The 17,818-nt window shown below is 41.9% G+C and overlaps 1 protein-coding gene across 6 annotated transcripts in view; it reads left to right on the top strand.

Moving 5' to 3' along the window:
* myo5aa (myosin VAa) overlaps nucleotides 1–17,755 on the top strand; it is a 53,309-nt gene extending 35,554 nt beyond the window's left edge. For 2 of the 6 annotated variants that reach the window (XM_085764826.1, XM_085764815.1), the window contains exons 21-42: nucleotides 101–340; nucleotides 475–723; nucleotides 1,656–1,749; nucleotides 1,866–2,014; nucleotides 2,235–2,348; nucleotides 2,523–2,657; nucleotides 3,034–3,090; nucleotides 3,263–3,490; nucleotides 5,031–5,131; nucleotides 5,293–5,349; nucleotides 6,859–6,939; nucleotides 8,047–8,245; nucleotides 9,376–9,441; nucleotides 10,108–10,201; nucleotides 10,327–10,476; nucleotides 10,568–10,722; nucleotides 10,977–11,066; nucleotides 11,218–11,368; nucleotides 12,088–12,370; nucleotides 13,186–13,360; nucleotides 13,485–13,565; nucleotides 13,913–14,146. In XM_085764826.1, the coding sequence (XP_085620952.1) occupies nucleotides 101–340; nucleotides 475–723; nucleotides 1,656–1,749; nucleotides 1,866–2,014; nucleotides 2,235–2,348; nucleotides 2,523–2,657; nucleotides 3,034–3,090; nucleotides 3,263–3,490; nucleotides 5,031–5,131; nucleotides 5,293–5,349; nucleotides 6,859–6,939; nucleotides 8,047–8,245; nucleotides 9,376–9,441; nucleotides 10,108–10,201; nucleotides 10,327–10,476; nucleotides 10,568–10,722; nucleotides 10,977–11,066; nucleotides 11,218–11,368; nucleotides 12,088–12,370; nucleotides 13,186–13,360; nucleotides 13,485–13,565; nucleotides 13,913–14,065 (3,102 nt within the window). In that variant the 3' untranslated portion in view covers nucleotides 14,066–14,146. Of the gene's footprint in view, nucleotides 1–100; nucleotides 341–474; nucleotides 724–1,655; nucleotides 1,750–1,865; nucleotides 2,015–2,234; nucleotides 2,349–2,522; nucleotides 2,658–3,033; nucleotides 3,091–3,262; nucleotides 3,491–5,030; nucleotides 5,132–5,292; nucleotides 5,350–6,858; nucleotides 6,940–8,046; nucleotides 8,246–9,375; nucleotides 9,442–10,107; nucleotides 10,202–10,326; nucleotides 10,477–10,567; nucleotides 10,723–10,976; nucleotides 11,067–11,217; nucleotides 11,369–12,087; nucleotides 12,371–13,185; nucleotides 13,361–13,484; nucleotides 13,566–13,912 lie in introns of all 6 variants that reach the window. The other 4 variants (XM_085764850.1, XM_085764839.1, XM_085764866.1 and 1 more) reach the window with 2 other exon arrangements.
* Nucleotides 17,756–17,818: the final 63 nt, after the last annotated feature.

Here is a 17,818-nt window from a genome sequence, read left to right as displayed (position 1 = left end):
GTAGTAGTAACATTTAAAAATATCCCTGCCGGAGATCCCCATTAGTGCGTGTGCTCTAATTTCTCTCTGCCTTCCTTTTTCTGTTTCTGTGCCTCTGTAGCTACTGCGGGAGCACAAGGCGGTGATCATTCAGAAACGCGTCCGTGGCTGGTTGGCTCGGTGCTGGTACAAGCGCTGCCTCGTCTCCATCGTCTACCTGCAGTGCTGCATCCGCAGGATGAGGGCCAGGCGCGAGCTGAAGAAGCTGAAGATCGAGGCTCGCTCAGTGGAGCACTTCAAGAAGCTCAACAAAGGCATGGAGAACAAGATCATGCAGCTGCAGAGGAGGATCGACGAACAGGTGAGAAGTTGACATCTTTCCCCCAGTTTACCCATAATGAGTTTTATATGAAATGTTCACGTAAATATACATTGATTTTCTCACTATTTACTGATTTGTCAGTGTTTTACTTTTCTGTTTTATCATTTTTCCAGAGCAAGGAAAACCGGTCAGTCAACGAGAAGCTCGTCGGTCTGGAGAATTCTTACTCGGTAGAAAGCGAGAAAATGCGCGGGGAGCTGAACCGACTGCGGGGGGTGGAGGAGGATGCAAAAAACAAAGGCAACCAAGTGACGTCGCTGCTGGAGGAGCTGGAGCGGCTGAGGAAAGAGCTGAGCACCACACAGCAGGAGAAGAAGACCATCGAGGACTGGGCCCAGACATACAGGGACGAGATGGAGAAAGTAAGACAGGATCCACGTGGCCACTGCTTCTTGTTGTCTGTCGTCTCCTCCTACTCCTGAATTTACTCCTTTACTCATACCCCTCACTTTTTCCTAGCTTAATTCATAGGTTTTAAAATCCAAGCAGAATTTTGTGGATTCTTAATTCTCATTAAAGATCCTGTCCTTTCTCCCCCTCTTAGTCTTCCAGGTTTAGTAAGACTGTAAGTGTCAAATAGATTAATAGAAATGACTCCTAAAACTATTGTATTTGCAAAAATATGCACATTGGCATCAGAAAAAAAACGTTTCCCCCCAATTTAGGAGGCACAGCGAACCAGGGGGAAAAGGGCACGTGGTGGGCTCGGAGGGCAGAGTTGCCCCGGGTCAGGTGAGCACAGGACATAGAGTAGCATAATAGTGAGATAGCCACTGAGCTGTGTGTGTGTGCTCTGTGTTACTTCTTTCTCTTGTTCGTGTTTTTGTGTCTGTCTTAGAGAAAATCAAACTCCAAACTCAGGAGAAACATTAACAAATCTGCTGTTCAAAGTCATGTGCTGCATTTTTCAAAGATTTTGATCTTTACCTAATGAGCAGATTAATGAAGGTATTTTCTTAAAAGCTGTGATTAATAATGATTCACTGATTATTGAACTACAAAAGTAAATCCTGTTTTTTAAATCTTTTTCTCTGTTTAGTTCATTGATCATTGTTCATCATTATTCTGCTTGTGTGTCTTGTGATCTTGCATCAAGATTGGTCAGCACTCAGATCTGCAGCAACAGGACTCTGTCTATTTTACTTCAAATATCACAGAAAGGATTTCCTGAACAAGGAGCACTTGTTTCGAGACTCAGTAGTTTCAGTAACGTGTTCGATAAAAGACGAATAAAAGACTTAATCGGTCACATTTGCAGTTGAACTGATCATTTCACATTCACGCGTGTGTTTAGATGGTATCGGAGCTGAAGGACCAGAATGGCTTGTTGAAGAAAGAGAAGGACGACTTGAACAGATCGATTCAGGAACAGAGTCAGCAGATGACAGGTATGCACACATCGTCAACATAGAAATCATACTGACTCGCTGAGAGGACACATCCATCTCGGTCATGCAGAAACATAAAACTCTCCTAAACCACACATCGTGTTTTTCCTCATCAGAGAAAATGACCCGGGCCATAGCAGAGGAAACTCAGCAGCTGGAGACAGATTTGAACGAGGAGCGCTCTCGCTACCAGAATCTCCTGACAGAACACCTTCGCCTCGAGGAGAAATACGACGACCTGAAGGAGGCGATGGTTCTTTCCTCGGTGAGAGAGGCACACTCGCAACCAATAACTTTAGAAGAGAGGTTTTCCGTATTCATATGCACATTCATACATACCGAATGTAAGTGAGGGACGCATTATGTCGTATTCATCAATGAGAGAAGAGAAGAACAATGCAAATAGTAAATGTCAACACAGCAGAGAGTGAAAGCTGAGGTTGTAGTGTCCAAGTCTTACTGTAAGTTGTTGATTTTCTCTCCAGAACGTCTCCAAGCCTGGCCACAGGAGAACAGACTCCACCCACAGCAGCAACGAATCAGAGTACACCTACAACTCAGAGTACGCCGAATTGGAAGAAGGTTCCCGTGCCGCAGAAGTAAGCAGATTGATTTTAAATGTAGTCATATATTGATAAGATACAGTATAAGACATGGTTTCTACTGGTTCAAAGTGGTTGTTGGCATTAATGTGAAGCACCGTGTTCATCACAGTTTAAGTTGCCGGTCGAGAGGTTTTAGGCGTTTAAAATCCTTCTCCCCTAACACTTCAGGATGTGACGCGAGGAATCGACACCTCACTAACCCTCAAGCTGCAGAAACGTCTCACAGAACTGGAGCAAGAAAAGCAATCGCTGCGCAACGAACTGGAAAACAAAGAGGACCAGTTCCAGCGGGCTAGAGCCAGGGTACTGACATCCAGCCTCAGATAGATGTCACTTTATAAACTAATTATACTAATATATACTAATTATAGGCCTCATTCTAGGGGTTTTACTGTTTAAATTTTTTTTTTTTTTTTTTTTAAGAATACTTTTTTGGGCTTTTTGCCTTTATTTGATAGTACAATTGAGAAGGCAGAGACAACTGTAGCCTCTGCCTGCTCAACCCACCGAGCTATATGGTGCCCCGTTTTCATCATTATCATCATCACAAATTTAACTATCCGTGGTTACAAGATTTATTATAGTTAATTACATTTTTTTTTAAATCACCTCTTTTTCTTACAAAGCTGAGATCAGATTTTCAGGTTTCCTTATCCCCATGTTTTGCTCCTTGTTTCAGGATGACGCAGAATTCAAAAAGGCTCGTGGGGCAGAGCTGGAGTACGAGTCTCTCAAGGTGAGTCTCAAGGTGAGAGATCAGAGTAGGGAAAAAATAGGAATGTGACAACGCTCTTATCCTGGTTCATTGATTTCATAAAGGAGCTGAATCCGAAGCCAGGCGACTTCAGAATGCATCTTTTTTCCGCTTGTTCCTTCGACCATGACGCCGAGTTGTTTTCACTTCGCAGCGTCAGGAGCTGGAGTCGGAGAACAAGAAGCTGCGACACGATCTGGCAGAGATGAGGCAGAGTCTGCTGAAAGACTCATCCACAGGAGCCGGGGCCCCAGGCTCCCCCGCTTACAAGGTGCTGCTGGACCAGCTCAACGCCTCCTGTGAGGAGCTGGAGGTCCGCAAGGAGGAGGTGCTGATCCTGCGCTCCCAGCTGGTCAGCCAGAAGGAAGCCATGCACCACAAGGTACAAACACCATCTTTACCCTTTGCCGCTTTTTTCACACACAAACACACACGCACTGTGGAGCTGCAGCAGATGTTGTTGGATGGTGTGCAGTTTGCCTGAAGCCCCTTGTTACATTTCTATGTTTTCACCCCCGGTCTGTGTCTGTGTTCGACTGTGTATCCCAGAACGGAAACAAATTAGATCTTTTACAGACTAAAGATCAGTTTCACGCTAACAAAACATTTTTAAACTTTATGTTTGAATGTCCACAATGTGTTCACTGTGTGTCTAACTCTTCCTGTCTCCACCTTCTCTCCTCCATCCATGCTTTCCCACAGGATGAGAAGGTACAGTTGAAAAACTGCGTCATGCATGAAAATGCATGCATACTTTGTCACAGTGTGTCGTGTATGTAACACCTCGTCAGTGACGACGGCTGATCTGGCAAAATCAAGACTGATTTGCAAAACTAGAGATTAAAAGATCTATGTAGATTGTTTTTAGAAACACCCATGCCACTGCTTGGGAAAAATCATGTAAAACACAGCAGCACATAAAAACACAAGCTCTAAAACACTAGTAGACATTTATTTTATTGGTCATTAATTTCTGGATATTTCCTATTTGCTGAATGATGGTTAACAACACAACGAACCCTTAAACTGGGCGATGTCATAAAAACACAGTGAAATCTGTTTCTCTGACTCAAAAACAGCAAGTTGTACTGTAAGAGGCTTCATACACAGACTCTGTCCTCTCCTGGCTGCGGTCTCTGAGTATCTCATCTGTCTCGTCCTTTGTCTGGCTGAATGGGTTTATGGATTATTTGTTTCGCTTAAAAAACAATTCTGCTCGATGGCCATTCAACAAGCCGTTGAAGCCGTTCGGCATCCATCCTCATGAACGGCCTGTAAAACCTTCAGTACCCTCCTCCGCATGTTCAATTTCAAAGTGCAGTCTGTGGATAATGTGAATTTCTGTCAGCACATGAAAGTAACTTTTAAACTGCATGTGCTGAAATTGATTCTGTCACACCGCTGTCACGTGTCCCCTGTTCAAACACTCAAAACACTTTGATCACAAGTGACCTTTAGCCTGTTTTACTCATCAGCTGATGCTCAGCTCTCAGTGGTGTCAAGCTCATACAAGCGCTTCTTGTCTCTTTAAAGCTGAGAGAAACAGGCCACTGCTTTAATGTTCCCCGTAGATGGACGGTTGTCTCTGAGGCCGCGTTTGACGGCTTGTCACTGTGTGGGCCCGAGGCTCCAGCTGGCTCATGATTGTCAAGTAAAAGGACAGTCGTAGCCGGTAACGACACCGATGCTGGCAGGGAGTCGTCAGTCACACACACGCTGACTGCTCACAGCCATCTATTGAAGCCATTGCCTCTTTTCTCTTTGTCCATACACTTAACCTGAATGAACATCCCAGTAGTCATTGTGGTGATGTGGTTTAGGATGCAGCTGTAGCAACCTAGTGACTCTTTAAATGTGGTGTTATTTTTTCTCATTCACCCCTCCTTTCTAACATCTCCTCCTCTTTCTCTCTTCTTTTCCAGGAGACCATGACCGAGCCGTCTGTCTATGTTGAGGATGTGTCTAAACTGAAGGACGCTGATGAAATCAAACAAGCCTACGTAGGCCTCAAAGACACCAACAGGTACTTTGTTAGACCCAGTGCTCCTCCTCATCTCCACGTCTCTGACTCCTTCAACTTTTGTTTTGTCCATTTTATAACTTATCAAGGTCCAGCTTCATTGTAAATATATGTCTGTCTGTCAGAGTGGTGTGTGTTTGTGAATGCCTCTTTGTCCCGTGCAGATCTCCTAGGTTCATGCGTAAGCCGCTGGAAGTCAATGATCTCCTGAGTAGGCTCAGGTAACAGAGGAGACGTGGCCTATGCATCATGGAGCAGAGCATGCATGGCCACGCTGTCGCCGAACGGGGTCGAAAACTGATGCAAATAATCCGATTTATTGTGAATCTGAAGGAGCAGATTTCACATTGTTGCGCTAATGAAAGCTTGTGTAGCTTTGCGTGGCGTTTAACAGCATGATGAATTAAATGTAACAGCTCTAGCTACAGTTTAGGTCATTTCTCTTCTGCCCTTTACAGAGGTGTATGTTAACCTGTGTTTGCGAGTAGCCTACTCTTTTTTTTTTTTTTAGTTTTAGGGTTTATAGGTTTGCATGAATGTTGCGCATTAACCAGTGTGGTACTGAAGGCTCAAAAGACTCAAACTTTTTCTGGTTTACCTCAGCAACGATACTTAGGGGCTTCAGCAGCTCTGGTGTGTTTTTGAAGATGTTGCAGAGATCCACATTTACAGTGCAGTAGTTAGAAAACGTGTGGCATGAAAGCATGGAAACATCCGAGCTTAAAGGGAAACGTACAACTTTCCATACTAGCTTAACTTCTATTAACCCCGTAGACCCACACAGTGGCGTGCAGCCGGTTTTATACCACTGTAGGAGGCCTCCTCTCTCAGCTTCATGGAATGAATTTGGCATGAGTTCTGCATGAAATGACCCTCCTACCGTATGTTTTCAATTGTGTTTGCACAGCACACCTTTATGGAGGTGTATGTGTTCATACACACACACATTTTGTTTTTTAACTAGAACCCACTATGTTTCCAACAGGTTTTATTCCATTTATTAAATCCACTTTCCTCTGTAGCCCCATCGTGCTCATCTGAAAATACCACACACACACACACACACACACACACACACACATTATTAACACATTAATTATGCTCTGTGATTTAACTGCAGTAGGTAATTAACAGCAGATGTGAGCGATGTTAATGTCTACGCAGAATTTAGTAAAACCATCGTCTCTTTGCATTTGAACTCCCCAGAGCTTCCCATAAAGTGTTGCTGTGCATCACTCCATCTTTCCCTCTTTTAATTTTTCCCATGTTGCTCTTTATGCTGCTCGTAACCTTTGTTCACTGACACCACAGTTGAATCAACAGATCCCATAAAAATGCAGGAAAACACGCACTCACTCAGTTGTATATAGAAAACTGAACTTCACTAGAAAAACACAATTACCTAACAGGCTGCACATGAACTAGAGAGGACTCTACCACTGCTCCATGCATCAAAGCAATCAAAAATGAATCAGGTGGTATCAGGATGATTCAAATGCACGGAGCCAGTTGTCACAAACAGATTTCCATGACAGAATTAGCTGCATACAAAGTTTTGTGGGTAAACCCAATACACCCAAAGTCAACAGGAGGTTGACAGAAGCACACACACACATCACATCAACTTAACAGCTCATCAAAACCTCTCGCTCCCCATCACCCACCCACGCATCCCGCCTTTTGTTTTGTTATTGTGCTGCTCATGTTCCCTTGTGTTGTGTGTCGGTCAGATCCTCTGCTCCAGACTTCCATAAGCTGAATGAGGACGGAGAGCTGTGGCTGGTTAATCAGGGCTTAAAGGAGACCATCAGGTGTTACTGTGTTTCACACACAAGTGTGATTTTTGCGCATGTTTGCCTTTTCTCAGGAAAGGATGCGAACTGCTGGGTTTCTTTACTCATATTTTTTCTCTCTCTCACTTTTTCCCAACTTGTCAGGGTCTTATTAAAGTGTTTTGTCCAGATTTTAAGCAGTTTTATTGCCAAATTCACACCTTTTTATTTTATATTTGGTGGCCATTAAGACGCTGCTGTATGTTTTATGAATGTGGCCTATTACACAATCTCTGGCAAGGTAGAAAACAATGTTTTTGGCACAACAGACTGGCACAGAACTTTACAAGGTGAATAAAATGAAAATTTAAATTTGGTCCATTCCAAATTTTGTAGTGTGTAGTAATGATTACAAGGCTTTGCTTTGACTTTTCCTTTTTATTTATAAGACAGTACAGCAGAATTTGTTTTCATCCTGTTTCTAACCTTGTTTTACTCACCTAAAGTGGCAGCCTTTTAAACATTAGAGCTTCATTTAACTCGATATTCACTGCAGAGCTTGCTTCAAATAGTGTTTGCAATATGTTATATTTGTATGTTTTACTATTTTTCTTTATATCAGGAGTGGACTTACCAGTTCTGTCACAGTTTTGTTTCATCACTAACGGCTTACACTGCTGCAGTGACAAAAACAAACTCACAAGCACTGTTTGACTTGGGTCTGCAGACTCAAATCCTTCAGTGCTTCATCTTACCCTGTCATTTCTGTTCACTCTTTTGACTGAGAGGTTCAACAACTAAAGAGCGTGAAGCTTCATGACTCAGCAGAATAAAGAGAGTGTTCAGAGAGGCTGCGCTCGAGGCTGCTGGTAGCGTCTGTTAGCATGCGGTCGTCCTGCACCACCTCAATGTGGTGAAAGCCTACACCTCTAATTGTCTCTATTTTCATTGCTGTTCTTTTTTTTCTCTCCTTCTCTTCCCTGCTCTTTTTTCACTGTTATTGCACATACACAAATATTCCCTCTCTCCTTCTCTTCCTCCACATCTTCCTTCTGTCATCCCTCACATCCTCTCACCTGCCACATTCCTCCTCCCTCTTCCTCCCTCATCCCTCACGGTCCATTTCTAACCACCCACCTGCCTCAGGTTGCTGGAGCACCAGCTGCAGACCCAGCGGAGAAGTTACGATAGTGAGGTGGAGTCGTTACGTGGCGAGCTGCAGAACGTCAAGGAGGAGAACAACCGTCAGCAGCAGCTTTTGGCCCAAAACCTCCAACTGCCCCCAGAGGCCCGAATCGAAGCCAGTCTGCAGCACGAGATCACAAGGCTCACCAACGAGAACCTGGTACGCAGTGACACATGCACACACACACACATAGATGCAGGCTGAGCAAGAGGAGCCCTGATCATTGCAAAGTGTAGACAGCCACAAAACACAAACATCAGAGACACACCATGTGAACTCATTTGAAACAGCAATTTACCAAAGTAAAAGAACAGCTTGGAGAAGCCTGGAGAGAAATTATGGGTTTTAAATCAATTTATTTATTTATTTGAAAGGGACAATACACATTAATGAACATCAGTATGTGAATACAAATGTAAAAGTGTTGGAGTTAGCAAGCCTGCTAATTTACATCCGCAGTCCCGTCCCATCAATCTTTTGAACATTTTTATGTCCAACTGAACATTAATTTTATACTCGAAGAGTAGTAAAAAGACTCTAATAAAAACTATAATAAAAAACCCTTAATATCTAATAGTGTCAGTATTTCAAGTTACGATATACATGCTGCTGATAATACTGTTGTCCAATTTGAGATAAGTAGCAATAAAAAAGTCATCTCCACTTGAGTCTTGTTCTCAACCTTGGATGGCATGATGTGGCTCATTTAAAGATGTCTTCACCTTTCCACGTCATTGTTTCATTAAAGTAGAGGCAGCAATGCTCGGTGCATTGTCACACCTCAGTATTGATGAACAGTTTAACAGAGTTAAAAGTCATCAACAAATAAAATTAGATGGTTGCATTTTCGTGGCGTTACCAGTGACGCGGCCACTTGATCATCTTTTCTCTGAGCTGATCATCGACTGTGCAGTTACACACAGGAAGTGTTTAAATCGTAACAGCAAATCCCTGGTGCTTTTTAAAAGAAAAAAAGAGATATAAGCCAGCGATAGGGGGTTAAAAAAGATAGTTAGAATTTGAATGATTGTAATCATTAAAGTAATGTATTTAATTTAAGTAAAAGCTGCAGAAAATAACAATGTTTTCAACTCCATTTTTAACGAACTGACCGTTTGAGCAGTTTGTTCCACAGATGAGGAGCATAAATGACTGGATGCTGCTTCACTTTGTTTGGTTTCATTCCCACTTGAGCTTCACACACAAACACTGAAACAGTGACTTGCAGTTTGTCACTCACACACACACACACACACACACTCACTTGTGTGGATGGTGTCACCTGACAGGAGCTCATGGCCGAGGACCCCACAGCATCCAGAGAGGCTCGAGTCATCATTTTACGACGGATGGTTGTATGTAGAGACGGCGTGTCTTTGCCTGCGCTGCGCACACATGTGTGTGTGTGTGTCTGCATGTGTTAGCACTAACTGAGTTGCGTGTTTTGAATGAAACCGCATTAAATTTCGCTCTAACTCTGCGGCAGTGACTTCTAACTCACAGCAGAACAGCTCTGCTCCTTTTTCTCTTTCCTAACAGCCAGTGAGTCCTGCAGCCTCTCTTCCTCTGATGATACAGTTAGCCAAGCAGCTTTCATGTTGATTCAACCCCCCACAGCCCCCACCCCTCACACCACTGTCCTCTTTGATTGTTTGCTTTTCTTACACAACTCATATTTTCCCAGACTGAGCTGACTTTTGATATTTTTTTCAGTTTTTCTCTCAGAAAATAGAGCTTACTTAATTTTATTGTATGATAAATGTGTATTTCTCTTGAACATAGTTGTTTAACCACACTTTATGTAAGATAATGTCTACCAGTAGCGTACCTAATTCCCTCTGGTCTTTCGACTCCTGTGTACAGTGTAAGCTGCAGGTTTACAGATGCTGAATTGTTCATTTTTTACCACTGGAGGGCGACAGTGTGAAGTCGTCAGAGTCAGAGGAGGCTTGCAACCTATCTTCTCTCTTGTCTTTTTGTTTTGCCCTCTCTCCATCACTGTTTCTTGTGGTCTGTTTCAGGATCTCATGGAGCAGCTGGAGAAGCAGGACCGAACCATCCGCAAGCTAAAGAAGCAGCTGAAGGTTTACTCCAAGAGGATCGGAGAGATGGGAGGTAGGAGGCAAATCATCATCCAGCAGAGGCATGTGTAGAAATGTGAATGATAAAAAAAAACAGAGCAGTGCTGTAATGCCTGACTGTCATTGTCTTGTGTGTGTGTGTGTGTGTGTTTGTCCCAGCCGTTCAAACCGAGGGCCAGACATCTCCGGGACAGATGGTGGACGAGCCGATCCACCCCGTCAACATCCCCCGCAGAGAGAAAGACTTCCAAGGAATGCTAGAGTACAAGAAGGAGGATGAGCTTAAACTGGTCAAGAACCTCATCCTAGGTAAGAAAGAAGAGAAAAAACCCTTTTCCTACTCTCCTCTGTGGCTCCACTTCTTCATCCACCACTAAACTTGTCTCTCCCGTCTCTCCAGAACTGAAGCCTCGCGGTGTAGCCGTGAATCTGATCCCAGGTCTTCCAGCCTACATCCTGTTCATGTGTCTGAGACATGCCGACTACGTCAACGATGACCAGAAGGTCCGCACTCTGCTCACCTCAACCATCAACAGTATTAAGAAGATACTAAAGGTATGTGTGTGTGTGTGTGTCAGTAAATGGGTTTGCACTCAGCTCATTTGGAGCCATTGTTGATCCTTTTCGGTCGTATTATCTCCAGCTGGAGTCATGATATCACAATAATGATATGATATGATATGATATGATATGATATGATATGATATGATATGAATACGTGTTATGAGAGAATGTGTTTCTTATTATTTGGAAGTTGCAGGATATTTTGCGTTTGCGTTCACTGACCACTTTGTGTCCTTCCTCCTCAGAAACGAGGAGATGACTTTGAAACGGTGTCTTTCTGGTTGGCTAACACCTGCCGCTTCCTGCACTGTCTGAAACAATACAGCGGAGATGAGGTGAGATTTCGGTTCCTTTTTTTTTAAAATCATTTAATTAATAACCTACTCTTGTTTTAATTGTTCAACAGACAATTATAGGATGGAAATCAATAGCTTTAAGTTGAGGCGTGACCATTAACAACCTGCTTCTTTTCTCTGTGTGTGGCAGGTTTTCATGAAGCACAACACATCGAGACAGAACGAACACACTCTGTCCAACTTCGACCTGGCGGAGTACAGACAGGTGATCAGTGACCTGGCCATCCAGATCTATCAGCAGCTCATCAAATGCATGGAGAACATCCTCCAGCCCATGATAGGTATGTGTGTGTGTGTGTGGTTGTACATGTCTGTGCGCTCCTCTTTCCTATTTTCGTGCATGCATGATAAAATACTATTCACATTAGGGGTGGGAGAAAAAATCGATTCACATAAGTATCGTGATATTTTTTTGACGATTTTTATATTTTATTTTTTTATTTTTTGAATTTTTTTAAATATATAGCCTATATATATTGTGCAATGTGCATTTGTTTGCCTTTTTTACATACAGAGAGTCCAGGTTTTGAGAAGGATTTAAGTACTTTATAATGGAGTATGTTAACTTATAGGCTCCTTCAGTATTTGTGTGCAGATAAATGTTAAAATGTAGCAGTTTACCTCAGTCTATATCTCATTTTATCAGAAAGGTTTCAGAAGCCTGTTTTTTCTATACTATTTTATTTTTGCCTCTTTTATGCAGTCCAGGCTTTTGAAAAGAGAGTAAACATATATATTGCTGCTGAATAAATCTTAAAAACTGACTTACATGTGATGTGTATTTTGGGGGGAAGTATGGTTCCTGGAATAGTCTGTAGACAATCATAATCATTCAACTGTTTCACTGGTGTTAAAAACGCAGACTAAAAATTGAGAAAATCGTCAATATATTAGAATCGCAATTTAAAATCGAATCGACATCCAAAAAATCGTAGAAGAATCGAATCGGGAGAAAAGCATATCGTCCCAGCCCTAATTCACATGCGTGTGTTCCCTGCAGTCTCTGGCATGCTGGAGCACGAGACCATCCAGGGTGTTTCGGGGGTGAAGCCCACCGGTCTGCGTAAGCGGACATCCAGCATCGCTGACGAGGGCACCTACACCCTGGACTCCATCCTGCGGCAGCTCAGCGCCTTCCACTCCACCATGTGTCAGCACGGCACCGACCCCGAGCTCATCAAGCAGGTGGTGAAGCAGCAGTTCTACATCATCGGAGCCGTCACCCTCAACAACCTGCTGCTGCGTAAGGACATGTGCTCCTGGAGCAAAGGCATGCAGATCAGGTAGGAGCCGCGGACCGGGGATGACTGACTCGCTTGACTGTTTTTTCGGGAACACTTTACTTGACGCCTATCTCTATAACACATTATAACCATACTTATAATGAGTTATAATGCAGTTATAGCGTTGTATAACTATAATTATAAACACTCATAAATTATCATAATGCTTTATAACAATAATCATAACACACTATAAAGCAATACAATGCCCACATTTATAATGCATTATACATATAGTTATAATGTGTTATAATTGTCTTATAAACGTGTATAACTATCATTATAAACACTCATAAGTTACATAAGACTTTATAACAATAAGTATAACACATTATAGAGCATTATAACTCTATTATAATACTAAGACCTTATAAGCCATTAGAAAATGCTCTATGATGTCTTATACTTATTGATATAAAGCCTTATGATAATTAATAAGTGTTTATAATGATAGTTATACACGTTTATAAGCCTATTATAACACATTATAACTATATTAATAATGCATTATCGATATGGTCGTTGTCAGTATGTACAATTATAACCTATAATAATACCTGACGTTATAAGTCATGATAAAATGCTTTATAGTGTGTTATGCTTATTGTTATAAAGCATTATGATCATTTGTGAGTGTTTATAACTATAGTTATACAGTATTATAACTGCATTATACTTCATTATAAGTATGGGTATAATGTGTTATAGAGATAGGCAAGTAAAGTGTTACCGTTTTTTCTCCTGCACAGTGTTTCAGTTACAATCACTTTACCTATTGTGTGTATTTGTGTGTGTGTGTGTGTGTGTTTGTGTAGGTACAATGTGAGCCAGCTGGAGGAATGGCTGAGGGACAAAGGTCTGATGACATGCGGAGCCAAGGAGACCCTGGAGCCTCTGATCCAGGCCGCGCAGCTGCTGCAGGTGAAGAAGAAGACGGACGAGGACGCTGAGGCCATCTGCTCCATGTGCCTGGCCCTCACCACCGCTCAGGTAAAACACCCCGACGTTTATTACGCCCACCTTTAAACAATCCTGACTCCAGTCCCGAGTCATGTTTGAAAGATTAATGATTTCACAAACCTGAGGAAGTCTTTTTGCGTTGCTTCTCTTTCAGATCGTCAAGGTCCTGAACCTCTACACACCAGTGAATGAGTTTGAGGAGAGAGTGTCAGTTGCATTCATACGAACCATACAGGTAATTTTCTCTATTTTATGTTTAAACATTAAGGACATGAACGCTCTGAGTCCTGGAGACACAGTTTTCTAACTTCAGTGAATAATTTGACCCACCTACTCCAACATTGTGTTTTACCCTATGCAGCTACAGTATTTGCTAAGTTACAATTGATATAAAACTGCGAACAATTGTGGTTTCATTATCACTAACTTGAGTAATGATCATTTTGAAATTAATATAATTAGTTTGAAAATTTAAATTTTCATATCTCCAAGTGTCATTTTTTTCTGCAATTGAAATGTCCCTGCATATAAACAGTTAATATTCTCCTTCTCACGTGCTCTTTCTCTTCTTTTACTCTACAGACTCGCTTGCGAGACCGTTGCGAGAGTCCCCAGCTGTTGATGGACACAAAGATGATATACCCGGTCACCTTCCCCTTCAACCCCTCCTCCCTCGCCCTGGAAACCATCCAGATCCCCGGCTCTCTCAACCTGGCCTTCCTCACCCGTGTCTAACCCGAAAGCCCTTCATCGTTTTTGGCTTAGTGGCCACTCTTGGAATTGCAAGTCACACAACACCCACTGACCCAAAGAAAAGCCACATACACCATCTGAGCATCACCAACACTTAAAAAATAGGATTTATATCGACACAATTTGAGCATCTATGCTTCAATAAATGAAAGTATTATTGAAAAGTCTCCTGTTGGTGTCCAGTCCTCTGAAACATCCCTCCTCTCAATCTGGACACACATCCCACCACATGCTGAACTGTCAACATGCATCTGTACAGTACTTACATCCTCTGAACGTACACATGCACGCCTACACTTAGTGCACCTTCTCTCTGACAAAAACCCACAGAAGCCACAGTCGTCGTCGCCGCCGCCGCCGCTGGTTTAAATCTGGCTGTAAAACGCCATAATCCACTGCTTGTATAAACGCCTGCCTCATAGAGAAGCCACAGGATCAGACTAACGCCTCCTCCAGTCGCTCGCTCTCCATCAAAACCTGGGTCAGACTTAGCGATCTGGACCCTGATTAGCCCAGCCCCCTCTGTGTTTCAGCTAGTGGTATTGATAGTCGTTCTTGTCATTGTCTTCTTCTCTGGTGAGAATATACGTACCCATAGGCGAGAGTATAGGCCCCAAAAGGAGGCGCCGAGACAACGAACAAGGTGGCAACTTGTAGTCTAGCTTGATACGTCGGGTTTGTACTACAAAGTGAATCCTGAGTCTTAGTACAAAGCCAATTGAGCGCTAATGTTAGCTCTCTCCAGCCGATGTTAAAGATCCAGGCTTTGTTCTGTATACTGTCATTTTACTCTCTGGACAAAGTCAAGCCAAGACAGAGCTCATCATCTGTACTATATTATTTATACATATATAAATATATATATAAATATGAATAATATATATCACGTATTTTATTTATTGCATTTACCTCCGTCCCCACCCTCCCTTTTTAAAATTAGAAGCTCTCTGCGTGAAGAAAACGCGTCCGATATGAAGGACGGCAGCAACGTTTCTTAAGATGAACAGCTTTGTAAAGACCGTTTCAGTTCTGTCGCAGGCTGTTTATGTCAATACCAGATAGATTGTGTAGGATAGTTAAAAACGAGATGATCATGCGTTGGGTTAACAAACTTAGAACATTTGCTTCGTCGTCATCTCCCTGCATTTCTGTCTGAAGAAATGTAGCACAGGATGCAACTGAGGAGAGATTCAGAAGGTTTAAGGTTTAATCTCGGCCCAGAGGGTTTTAGCCTGCTACAATTTTTACTGTTTACAGCTGTGACTAGAGCTGAGCGTCACAGGACAACACTGGATATTTCCTCACACGCCAACAAGACAGTGCAGACACAGATATATGAAGACACCATACATCTCTGCTTACTGCTTTGTCACCCGGTGGGTTTTGCACTCTGAACACTTTCTCCTCCTCCTCTTCTCTGGTCACAGCTCCAGTCGGAGCTTTGAAAATATTTTACCGTCATCATCATTGTGTAATTATTTATTTCAGTATTGTCTTTTTTCCTTAAGACGATGTGTTGTTGTGAAGCCATGTGTCACAGAGGCAGAACGCAGAGAGACGGTTTCACTCTCGGTGGTTATAGACTTACCCAGTTTCACATTCATCTCTCTGCTGCACGTCACACTAACGCTACCTGCAGCTACGTCGCCTCCTGCCTGTCCAACCCGATGCCTTCCTCCTCAGTGATTCCTTATAACCAAAAATACTCACATAGCAAGAGATTTCTTCTCTCTTTGATTGTTTTGGTTCAGATATTCAGACATATTTGCTACATGCTTACAAAAGCTGAGGCTACTGCACCACGTTAGTAACACAACCAGGTGGTGTCCAGCATGCACTGCTACTGCTGCACCTGTCGAACCTGCATGGGTTTAACTTAACAGCTACTATAAATTAACTTGCATGGGTCGGCCTTTTTTTTTTTTTTTTTTTTTTTTTTACAGTAGAGCAATGTTGGTATAGCTGAGTCATTGGATGAGCGTCAGGGAATCTGCTCTTGTTTTTTTTTTTTTAAACAACAAACTCCTTTGTCTGCAGTAAAACTGTCCTGGCTGCCTCCTGTTTTTGCTTACTTACTTTTTTTGTTTTTGCATTTCGTGTTTGTTTTCAACCAAATTTGCCTCTCACCCTCATGTGAACCTCATTTTGCCCAATGACCTTATCCCATATTAATGAACTTATGTTCTCCTCCTTTCAAGGTGCTTACAGGTTTTGAAGTCCTAACATTTTCTCAACTTTTTTTTTTTTTTTTTTAAAGCTTACACTTCATTAAAATCAAGTCCTCAAAAGCAATGAACCGAGTTAGGGTGCAAAAATCTAGCCAGGGAAAAATCTCAGCGATACAGTCCGTGATGAGAAATGAAAAAGTATTATCTGAAGTGAGGTATATCAGTAAAGTTTAACGAACACGGACAAGCAGCAGATTGAAAACGAACTGTAAGTGGAATAAAACGAGTTTAGTATGTGAAGCTGTTTTGTGTTGCACTTGTGTTTGAAAATAATTTGATATCCTTATGTTGGGACCATTTTAATCAATCTGCCTTTTGTTGTATTTTGTTTGCATCTCTAAGTAGTTTAACATGGTCTGTGTAAAGAGTACATATCTGAAGAAATAGGGGTGGTTATAGAAGGAATTGATTAACCATATGAATGTTAAATAATGTTAATGAAGTGTATCACGATTTTAGCTGCACATTGTGGACAAAAAGCCTTATCTGAATTATTTGCTATCTGAATGACTTACACACGTTATCAACATTGTGGCATTGTTTTCTTTTCTGTCAGTGCAGTTTTTTTTCCACTGTAAGATGAATATAATCTGTTATTTGTGATCATTTTTATTTTGATGCAGTGTCCTGTTGTTCTACAGTTGGTGTCACAGATGGGTTGCTGTCAAAATGCACTTTCTAATCAATGCAGAGGAAGTTGAGGAAGTTAAATAACAGATGTAAAGAAATATTTCACACCTTAAAGCCTCTTTGTTTTGTTTTGTTTTTCTTTTGATTTCCATCTTTTCACACAACTGTGGCCCCTGAAGCTTCCGCTACCACATTCCCTGTATGATTGGACGCCAATGACCAGCGATCTTTTTCTTGCTGTATTATTAGAATTTATCAATACATACAAGCCACAGGTACGACGACACACTCAAACCTCAGACTGTCCCTGTGGACTGATGTGTAAAGAGCGAAGAACAGGAAGGCTGACCTACTTTCAGAGGAGAAAACATACACACGTTCATTCATTGGTTTGTATTGTAGAGCAAAGCTGCTGCGTCTTGCTCCCCTGGTTTTCTCTGGGCCTCTTGGACAGAAAGAGAAAATGTCATTTCCTTCACTCTGCGTTTTTACATCAAGGAGAGAGTTGGTTGTATGATACGACGTAGACATTATAAATTACCATTGTTCTTATCAGCACTAGCGTTGATTGTGCCATTTTAAAAAAAACAGAAGATAATATCATCACCCCAGCTGTTGTGGTACTGGTGTGACCATGCTGAAGCCAATACTGAAATGTTTCCTCTCTAAACCCATGTGTACATTTGACAAACTGGACTGTTTGTAGTATCTGGTAGCTGTGCTTAGTGAATGTGTTCACCGTTAAGAAATTAAGAAACTTGGAATAAAATGTCAAATCTGTAAAAGTTAAATAAAAGAATTCAGCACTGTCGGATTGTCTGTGGGAGATTATTTATGTTTTCTTATGACAATGAAATTTAAAAAAGAAATTTTAAAT

The sequence above is a fragment of the Trachurus japonicus genome, chromosome 3 (assembly GCF_045865225.1).
Source record: "Trachurus japonicus isolate A0001 chromosome 3, Traja_1.0".
NCBI classification, from domain to species: Eukaryota; Metazoa; Chordata; class Actinopteri; order Carangiformes; family Carangidae; genus Trachurus; species Trachurus japonicus.
The sequence above is the reverse complement of the archived record's forward strand: the minus strand, read 5'-3'. Positions and strand labels throughout refer to the sequence as shown.